Here is an 11,103-nt window from a genome sequence, read left to right as displayed (position 1 = left end):
TGACCTTATCTGCCTTATTAATGCTTTCTTATACCACAATGTTTGTAGAATTTACTACGAATATGCAATCGCAGCAGCTGTGTTTCCAGTTAAATATTTCATATGTGAATAAGGCCTGGTAAAGATAAGATAAAATGGACCTTGAATAACCCCGTATAGAAATGCAAGTGTCAAGGCAGCAACAGAATAAGAAGAAAGCACCGATATTACAAAGATGTATTAAGATGTAGGACTATTAACAATAAAAAAATTAATAGGAATAAGCCTGTAAATTACTTTGTGTTTTTTAGAAATACTCAAAGGCCGTTGAGGACTAAATGCAGGTATTTTTGGGCTGATTTTCTTTACCATCTTTGGCCCTCCTTAAAGGAAATCCGTAATTTCAGTGGGAGGGTTCAACTGTATTCAGATCTTTATATAGTCTATGATTCAGACCGGAGATCTCTACGGACTCACTCCTGCACGACTTGTAAGTGTTAACTGAGCGTCTTGTTTCCATTTGTGCAGTTTAAACACCATACGAAATTATTGCGATAGTGAACGAGCGTTGTGACGTTTACTGAGCGTGCAAATATCGCCATCAGCCGTAATGTTACACATATCGAGAGACACTGACGCGACAGGCTCTCTATCTCTCTGTTTGAGGCTGCTTGGTTTGAGTTTCAACTGCTGTTGGAAACATTTCTGCACACAAAAGGGCAGCTGTGATATGATAGTGAAGATATGACGTGCAGCAGCTCTGGAAACATACTCATGTTCAGCGAACCTAGCCAAGAATGTTAGCGATCCTCGAGAATGAAGTTCGTTTCACATTGGGAGTCCGCCCTTCAATATCCAGCAACAGGTTCAACCAGTGGACTGTGTAAATATTGGCAGTGCAGTGGGATGACTGAAAGGAGAACATCCATCTGAAATTGCTTATTCTGTATAAAGACAGTCAGTAGAAATTAAAAATTTGTAATTTTGTAAATTGAGTGAGTGTACATGGCTATAATGTAGCTACAATATCAAATCAAACCAAACCAAAGTTTATTTATATAGCCCAATATCACAAAACACGTTTATCAGTGGGCTTTACAGAATATAAACATAGATGACAGTGTAAAATATAGTTACAATTACAATACGAATATTAAAAACATGATAGAACGTGAAATACAAATAAAATGGATAAAAATAAAATGAGATAAAATACAACAAAAACACAGTAAAAACAATACGAAACCTGAACACTCCTACAGTACAATATGAAACCTGAATCATGTAGACCTACTTGCGGATTTCCCTTTATTATGTCCTTGTTATGCTACTTTATATGGTGGCCGACAGGGGGCACGTGCTCTAGAACGGCCACAAACCCCTTAGATTAAAGGTCCCTTGTCATGGCCTATTCTACCGATCATAATTCCATTGTTGAGGTCTACTAGAATATATTTACTTTGTTCAATGTTCCAAACTCACATTGGTTTTCTCATACAGCATATCTGTATAGTATGTGTATTCACTCTCAGTCCTACACGCCTTGTTGGAGCTCTGATGTGTGTTTATGTGTTACAACGGCGTTTGTTAATAGCCAGAAAAGGACACAAGTAATGACAAACAGATGAGAATGCTGCGTGGGGTCTGGGTGCCGTGTTGGCGGGACGTTGCGGGGCTCGCTGCCCCGCCCTTTGAGGCTCAAGGAGCGGACAGTGTGAGCTGGATTACTGGTGTCGTTTCCTGGTTGCTGCGTGGGGTCTGCGAGACAGCGAGACACCGCGGAACTCAGCCTGAGCACACACTGTGGCGAACTGTGAGTGGAGATTCACGGAGCCGCAGCTGAGAAAAGATGTGTGTGTGTGTGTGTGTGTGTGTGTGTGTGTGTGTGTGTGTGTGTGTGTGTGTGTGTGTGTGTGTGTGTGTGTGTGTGTGTGTGTGTGTGTGTGTGTGTGTGTGTGTGTGTGTGTGTGTGTGTGTGTGTGTGTGTGTGTGTGTGTGTGTGTGTGTGTGTGTGTGTGTGGCTCCACGGATTGGTCCATTTGGGCCTGGGCATGGTTACGTCACCATACTCAGGAAGAAAAAAATGGAAAAATAAAAATCTCCAACTAGGCGTTCTGGGGCAGCATAGAGAGGTATTTTCTGTGTTAGAGTTTTACTGGCTACAGGGTGTACTTTGAGGGTTTGTGACTTTGCAGACCGTTTACATGCAGAAAAAGCTACTTAACACACAAGGGTAATAACCAGAAAAGCATGACATGGGACCTTTAAAAGAAATGCGAAGCAAAGTAAAAAACATAACACATGCAAATGAGCTGTCACATTGGTACAAAGGTTTCTTCATTTGAATGAGTTATGGCACATTTGTGTTTTTATGTTTGCATAGTTTTTGAAAGTGCATCAAGTTTCTCCTGATGTAAGTGTTTTGGGCTTTTTAGCGCATTTGCCCCTGGCGGCCACCATTACTTTATACTTTGGTACAAACAATTTTAGAGGTAAATATTGTATATTTTGTGTGGATGGAGTTAGACTTGTCTTGTATTTAAAATTATTTCCAACTTGATATACTTCATATACTTCATGAACTTCATATATAACCTTTAATTACTGTTTGCATGATGATGCTTAAAAACAATATTAGCTTAGTAATATGATGACACTATAAAGGCCCATTATGACAAACGAATACTTTGAGTACAGTTATCTGATAATGCTTTTGTATTTAATTATTAATTATTTAACTGTTATTGTTCCTATACTGTAGTATTACTCCTTTTACTTATGCGAATGATATATTATATTAACATTCTGGCCCTCTTAGCTGTTAATGGAAATATTTTGTGTTTTTTTGTCAGATTATTTGCCATGGCCTCTCCACTGAAGAGTCTGGTTATTGACGATAACAGGTACCAGAAATCCTTCCAGCTTTTTCTGGAGCGCTCCTCCGAGCATCAGTGTATGCAGGACTTCATCCACAACACGCTGCCAGATATACTGGCCAGGTAATCTGCCACACACACTCACACACACACTTTCTATGAGTGAAGCCACAGACCTTGCCATTGACAGTATAATAAAAAACATCAAAAGTACATATATATTTATGTACTCTATACTAGAGTTAGTGTAGTGTTTGCCAACATTTCTGCGTCAAGTTAACTAATTAACTCTCTAAAATCAGTTAGTACAAAATGCAACAAAGTGCAAAAATACCCCAAATTTGTCGAGAGAAGGCAGTGACATGTTTATTTTTCCATATTTTAAATGTTTTCAAAATGTTTGATTATGTCATTTTTGCTTGACCCGTACATCATTCTTAGATTGTTAGAACTGTCAAAAATTAATATTGGCTTTAAACAATCCTGTTAAGGTCAAACCATAGTGAACATACAGTATAACTTGTTATACAAGTGTTGTGATAATATTGTTGCTGGATAACTCAATTACCATAAGCCTAGAGAGATGTTCTTAACCTTTGAGCAATCCAGGGGGGAGACATAGAAAATATGCATTATTTAGTAGATGAAGGCAGATTAGCGGAAAATAGAAGTGATTGTGATTAACACGACAGATTCAGAGAGGCTGATTATTACTAAGGAGGATCAGCCTCATACTTCACTTGTTTTTCCTTAAACTAAAAGTAACTTTGTGCTTGCAAGAGTGTATGCACCTCCAACAATTACACTGTCAAAAAAAGTTAAAGAAAATGCAGTGTGAAGACTTCAGCTGCAAAGGCTACGAACAATTAAGCAGTGCAGTGACAGTTTGTTATGACTAAACTTAGAACCCCAAACATAACATATTCATATTTTACGAGTAGCTCCTGCCTACTGTCACTGAGATGCTTACTAAAACGAAATAAATGATTGAACAAATGTACATAGCTAAACAAGGTGTGCATATGTGAATGACAAGAAGTGTATATAAAATGTCCCTTCTTGAAATGTTCTATGTTCATATAAGCTTGAGCCTTAAAGAACTCTGTGACGCAGAGCAGGGAGCAAATCTGGAGTGATATGACTCCCAAGTAGTTAAAACAGATAATAGTGTTTTTAAAATCAGTTGGTGATTGACAGAACATTTCTTAGGAAGAATGAAAGCCCCGAGCCGGGAGATGCTTCAGATGCTATTTAAGAACATCTCGCGATGTCAGGCAGAATTGACGGTTACAGCCCCAATCGGCAGGTCTGAAGCTGTGAGTTTTTAAGTTGAGTTCTTAAGAAGTGCTTTTCTGCTCTCCCCTCAGCATTGGAGATGGAAAGTCCCATCTAAATGTCATTGGAGTTGGAAGTGGAGCTGGTAAGAAGACTCAGTATAGGACACTTTAAGTGCCAAACGTATCTTTTGTTTTGTGTGACACGGTTAGTAGCTGAGCGACCTCTGCTGCAGACAGCGAAGGTGAGGAGGCGTTGTAGAATCAGCCTGCAGCATTAGTTCCTTTGGCACTGCTGTCATCTATGTCTGCAGCACTAAAAACCTTTACCCTTATTATCAGTGGTTAGAGTTTGAACCCATCTACCTGGTTGTCAGATTAATCTTTAACCTAGGTCGTGGACGGAGTGACCTCAATAGTGTGTGGTTTCTCTGCATTTTGTTTCCAGTGCTCATGACACAGCAAGTCTAATTTGTTCCTGATCAAACTCACTACATGTGCATGAGTGCTATTATCCTTCACTTATGTCAGAGCCAATTCCTTTAATTTACCTGAGCTGTCATGTCAGTGTCATAATGGAGAGGCGGTACAGATTCTGTGATGGACTGTAAAATCCCTTAAAATGTCTACAAACTGCCCTGCAAGGTATTATTCAATCTAATCAGAAAGATTCAGCGCCTGTCCACATCGGATTCTTTACTTGGATGTACTCTTGCACATGGAAACGTGTCAGATTCAATAACTACTAGAACAAAATCACCTGCCTGTGGCAAAATCCTAGTGAGCTTTGACTCTTGGCTTTTCTGAGATTATAACAACATCAAATGTATAATTTCCTGCATACCTGACAAGTACAATATGGTGACATGCGTTTACTTTTATAATTGAACAGTTTGGCTGCTGTCAAGAAAAGGGTGTTTTTCAAAATAAGAACTGTTGGTTTGTGTAGGTGAGATTGACCTCGAGATGCTCTCCCAGCTCTGTCTGAAGCACCCAGGGGTGACGGTGGATAATGAGGTGGTGGAGCCTAGCAGCACGCAGCTACATCAGTACAAAGGTACAGTCTTATAGGCACACACATATCTCTCAAACCGCACATTTATACTGTGTCTGTATATTCACATGCCCCCAAAAATATGTTCCGATATGTAATTTAACAGCATAAAAAGGCTATATTCACATTTGTTGTATTTCAATGCAGAGAATACATTATATATCTGCCCTTGGCTTTCCCACTTATACATAAGTAATACAGTTATACATGTATTACAGTAGCAGGGGGATGGTCCTTTGACCACCAGCCCCAGAGTCTAGCCCTCATGTCAGCAAGTATCCACCTTTCAGAATCTCTTTTTGAGAGAAACTGTGAATCCCCATCAGCTCTGCTGCTCTCTGACCAGGAGTTTAGAAAAACTTCTACTTGTTCTACTTCGAAATATTCACACAAACACATGTCAAAATGCTATCCTAATAAAAGATGTAGACAAACTGTGATCTTGAAGTTCCTCTTTCTTATCTTTTGTGTCCATCTCTGCTGCATTGAGTGCCAACAACTATTTTATTTCCTGTGGGTGGCTCAATTACTGTAGCCAAGTGTCTGTTGACTCCAAACTTTACCAGAATTAGTGTTTTCTAAAGCGTCTTGAAATCTTTTGTGATATCAAGACTTGCCCATGCTTGCCTCCTTCGCATCATTAGTTTAAAGAAAAATCAATGTTGGATGGAAAAAGATAGTAAACTTATCACAAAAAAAGATGTGTTTCCAACAATGTGACAAGCAAATGTTATAGTCGTAAATGCAGAGACTAAAATATCGAAGTAGCAGAAAAGTATTTTTCTGACCTAGATAAGTTATTTTATACTTTCCCTGTGTGGTTTAAAGATGTTTCCTTTACACAAAGTAACATTGATTCTGTTTTGTGTCTCTTTATATAGTTATGGTGTCACAGAAACCAAATTTAGATTACATCAAATTTACCTGGAACAAGATGACTTCCTCCGAGTTTGAGGAGCAGTGGAGAGTGAAAAAGATGACTAAGAAGGCTGACTTCATTCACATGATACAGGTCGGTGACGCTGACGTGTGCTTCTTGCTCACAGACTATATTTTTGACACATCTAGGTCGTATTCACTTGGCGGCGCTCCACAGCAATTAATCCCATTAGAACATCTGTGTTGCATAGCGTTCTAATTAGGTGCTATGTAAATCCAGTTACCAGCTCATTATCTGTGGTGAAATCTACAGATGCTGTACTATGTGAAGGATCCTGGAGCTACCATCGAGTTCTTCCAGAGCCTCCTCGACAAGAAGGGGAAGCTTCTTATCATCCTAGTATCTGGTGAGTGGATGGATTTCATCTCATATTATCCATTTTTTATATTTTCTTCTCTCTGATGGCAAGGGTTGGTTATGCTGTATATAGTCAGCACACCTATTTTCTATAGATTCAGTACAGTATACAGGGAACAAAATCATTTTAGAAATATATAAATAAACAAATACTATAACTGTTGTTATCAGAAGTTGTGAAAACAAGAGAAAGCCCTACATGTGTAAATAAGAATTATTCTTGCTTTCACGATACAGGGATACAACTTAATATATTGCAAAAACTGTCAGCATGGTGATAGATATCACTTGAATTGAAAAACATAATAATGATTTGAGAAAAACAGTCAGGGTACAAGGAACACACCACCATATGCATAACATCTAAGTGGAAAAGGTTTATTTTTGTAAGCATCTAGAAAAGAGGGATCTGCTAATGATTTATCACAGTCCAAAACACTACACTTTTTGTGCTATCTCTGCCACATATCTTTGCATCTTACAATACAAAAATCAATACAGTGTTTGTTAAGAGTTGACACTGTTACACAAATCATAATTGTGATCATTTGAGACAAATTTGCTGCTAAACTAATGATATTCCCATCAGTCTCAGCTTTATTTGATATTTAGTGCCAATTAGCAAACATAGATAGATAGATAGATAGAATTGGGGCTATGAAACCCTCTTTAATGGTCACACATGCATACAGCATACACAGTGACATTTGACCTCTGTATTTAACCCATCCTAGTAGGAGCAGAGGGCAGCTATTGTACAGCGCCCATTGAGCAATGGGAGTGGGGGGGTGGGAGGTTGTCCAGTTTCTTGCTCAACGGCACCACGCAATTAGAATGCTAGCATGCTAAGTTGTTGAACAAGGTAAAAATAGTAACTGTCAAGAAAAAAAATTGGACAAGAGCACATACACATTTTGTTTGTTAATCGTGCAAACATATGAAAATGTTTACTCGCCTTGCCTATATTCGAGTAAAAAAGACCTCAAAAAGTGTGAGCATGTTAGCATGCTGAGTTTAACATGTAGCTCTAAGCACTGGTAGGCCAGAGTAAAGCCTCGAGAGCTGCTAGCTCGGCTGTAGACTCTTATTTCTACTTTCATGTAATCTTTTCCAGGTGAGAGTGGTTGGGGAAAGCTGTGGCGGACCTACAGGAGCCAGCTCTGTAACACAGAAATAAGTCAGTGTGTCACCACTGGAGACATGAAAAGCTTTCTGGACTCCAAGGGTGTGAGCTACCAGAGCTATGAGCTGCCTTCTCAAATGGAAATCACCGAGTGTTTCACAGAGGGGGATGAGAAGGGAGAGCTGCTGCTTGATTTCCTCACTGAGGTGTTGGACTTCAGTAACACAGCCTCTCCTGAGCTCAAAGCCGGTGTCCTGGAGTTACTGCAGCACCCAGACTGCAGCATGGAGTCCAATGGCAAAGTTATCTTTAACAACAACCTTGGGGTCATAGTCATAGATCCGCAAACTTAGAAACAAGTGCTTAAAGGTGGGGTAGGTAATTTTGGAGAAACCAGCTCGAGTGCGTTAGAATTTGAAAATACACAGCCTGAAGAAATCTACTACTTCCTTACAGAGCCCCTCCTCCAACACACACGAACGTGCACATGACCAATGAGGGCACGAGATAAGTTTGTGCACAGATGGAAGGCTGACAGGCAGGTAGGCCATCCAGTTATTTTAGCCGGGCCGGCTAAAATGATTGGTCATGCTTTTTACAGCACTACGGCTATCGGGATGTTAAGAGCATTCCATGGAATATAGCAAAAAGTGTATCTCGAGCTGGTTTCTCAAACTTATACCCCACCTTTAATAGCCTATGGTGATTTATACATTTGCAGTAGAATAACAGCATACTTGAATCGTTTTTTTAAGGGGCGATTGATTCCCATTGGACAGTGTATTATTTACTGTATATAATCAACAAGCGTTTAGCCTTTGTGGGATATGCTTAGTTTTACATGATTGATTTTTACAAACAAGTTATTTTTTATAATTGTATTGTGTTTTTCTATGCCTGTGCAAAATGAATATGGCTTGATTATGTTTTTTTCTATAACACAAAGTGTGTTTATTTGTGTGCGCCACCCAAAATGTAAAGACCTGAGTTTTAATCGGCTTTAGACATCGTCCTCAGGTTTCATCATGAAAGCATTTTTAATGGACAACAGCTTGCAGGCTGTGCTACCAACCCCATTACACTATGGCTCCCATTGGATCATATTACTTTGGAAGTGTAAAAATAAATGGAAAATTCCACGTTTAATTTTCCATAGAGATTGAGCTGTTCAATTTAATAAGCTGGAGACTCCTGCGGGAGTGTCTGCATTTTATGTCTTTGCTCTTGAATGTTATACATTGAAATGGTTGTATTATATAATACATTTACATCAATGAGAGAACATGATTAAAAACAAAAACCTATTAAAGCTTGGGTTTCTGATTTGTAAAGAAGCTGTTGTAGAATTATAATGTGAAAAAGAGAAATGATATATATACACAGTATAAATAGATATATTATAACAATTTAGCACTGTTTCAATACACAGAGCACTAATACATCTCCATTTAAGAAATAGAACATGAGATGCATAAAACTCTACACAACTTAAATAAAAGCCTGAGAAAGCATGTTTCCTCAGCTTTACAACCTTGAACACTGATATTCACATATACATGCATCACTCTATAGGTCAGATAAACACTGAGGACTGCAGATGGAAATTAGCTATAATCTGGCATAATTCATATCTTCTCTTTTCTGAGATTAATGTATTTGTATTGTCCTCTTTGAAATAAATACATAATATATACAAAGGATATTGGCAGCTGCTGGCCTAACTGAGTCCAGTCAAAAATAACTGTCACTGATACAGTATATGAAGTATTGGCTCCATCTTGAGGGCATTAGCAGTAACTTTCTGTATGAGAGAGAAAGAGAGACAGAGAGAGACAGAGACTGACAGACACGTCTGTGGAGTTTGGTAGTGATGGCGAGATGAAGCCTTGTGAAGCTTTGAAGCTTTCCAGCCAATTGGTTCCCAAAAGGGTTCATCTCATGAGGCTTCATTTGAACACAAACCAAAGTTTTGGTCAAAGTGTGTAAAACAGGCAGATTTGACATCTCAACAGTTTAATGATTGTGATTGAAAAGCCCAAGGAGGCTGGTAAACATGGCAAAGAGGGATTTGTATTCCTTAATAATATTCGTAAACTTAACCATGTTGTAGCCTGAGAAAGGCTAACCATATCAAAGAACACATTTATTAACTACATTATCACATTTAGCTGTAGCTTGTATAAACAAACCAAAAAAACGTATTGACCAGTCTTTGAACCAGGGACCCTGCGGTTGAGTCAACTGCTTTCCAGCTGAGCCACAGCCCACTAACTGAATCTACCCAAAAACACTGTATCATATTTATTCCTGTTTATTCATTTAATCATGTTTTTATTCCTACATTTATTTATGCTTTCATTTATTAATAGGCTACTTATGACATGTTCCGATCTCTATATAAGTGAGGGCCTGAACTCTCTTAATTCCATCGTGTCACCGGGCCCGGAGGGGTAATATCGTTCTTATTGTAGCGACCCTGATAGGATGCTGAGGGTGTCACTCAGGCATCCCCCGTCTCTCTGCCAATCACAGAGCTGCACAGTGAAGCTGGTCTAGGTGCGGTCCTGTGGCTGGGGGAGCAGACGGGGGAGGGCGGGGAAGTTGTGACGTAGACACTGTTATATATATGGGTATGTGTGGGAGTTAGCGTCAGAGGGGGTGTGAGGTTGAATCCACAAGCTGTTCCTGAATCTGTGATCCTAAGAAAATAAGAGTTATTAAAGCCTAATAACTTGAAGCCTGTTTCCGACTCCATCTGTGAACGTTACATTGGTGTCAGAAGGGACTTTTCGAACGGAGGACGTCTGTCCGGACGGGTGTTCGTAACTGCGTCACGGAGCTAGCAGGTAAGCTAGCGGAGATGGAAAAGTTCAGCGAGATGGGAGTGAAGCAGGAAAGTAGGGATGGAGAGGAAGAAGGAGCAGGCGGGTGGTCGAAGGACATGAGTGGGGAGTTTGTGAAGGCACGGGAGGCGAGAGAGAGCCTGAGGGAGTCGGCGGTGATGAGGGCTAGAGACGCGGGAATGTCGCCATCTTCAGCTGCGTTTCGCGCCAAAACCAAGCGGGATGTAAACAACAATGGCGGCGCCCATCAACCGGTAGCAGCCGCCGCGTCCGTGAAGACACCCAAGTACTCGGGTAAGGCTGACTGGGAGGCTTTCCATGCCCAATTTGAACTGCTTGCACATGCCGGGGGGTGGTCAGTAGAGACTAAAGCAATACAGCTAGCTTTGTGCCTCACGGATGAGGCTCTGTCATGTCTGCTGCTGCTTAGCCCTGAGGATAGACACAGAGGCGTTAGCGGGGGCTTTGAAGAGGCGGTTTGGACAGTGTTTCCCGCCAGAGCTGCTCCGGAACAAATTGAGTAACCGCTGTCGGAAGTCTGGAGAGATGCTGCGGGCGTTGGCTAACGACGTGGAGAGCCTGACGCGGCGGGCATATGCACACATGCCACCCGGAGTGCAGAGTGAGCTGGCACGTGATCAATTCATCAGGGCTCTC

The 11,103-nt window shown here is 40.4% G+C and overlaps 1 protein-coding gene across 1 annotated transcript; it reads left to right on the top strand.

Annotated features, from left to right (window-relative positions):
* Nucleotides 1-371: 371 nt before the first annotated feature.
* hnmt (histamine N-methyltransferase) lies at nucleotides 372-8,912 on the top strand. Its single transcript, XM_079665560.1, has 7 exons — nucleotides 372-469; nucleotides 2,832-2,978; nucleotides 4,223-4,275; nucleotides 5,079-5,186; nucleotides 6,065-6,195; nucleotides 6,376-6,469; nucleotides 7,595-8,912. The coding sequence occupies exons 2-7, from the start codon at nucleotides 2,842-2,844 to the stop codon at nucleotides 7,954-7,956; spliced, it is 885 nt and encodes a 294-aa protein (XP_079521686.1). The 5' UTR covers nucleotides 372-469; nucleotides 2,832-2,841; the 3' UTR covers nucleotides 7,957-8,912.
* Nucleotides 8,913-11,103: the final 2,191 nt, after the last annotated feature.

Source organism: Notothenia rossii, assembly GCF_949606895.1.
Source record: "Notothenia rossii genome assembly, chromosome: 2".
In the NCBI taxonomy this organism is placed as follows: Eukaryota; Metazoa; Chordata; class Actinopteri; order Perciformes; family Nototheniidae; genus Notothenia; species Notothenia rossii.
This window is presented reverse-complemented; position numbering and strand designations above follow the sequence as displayed.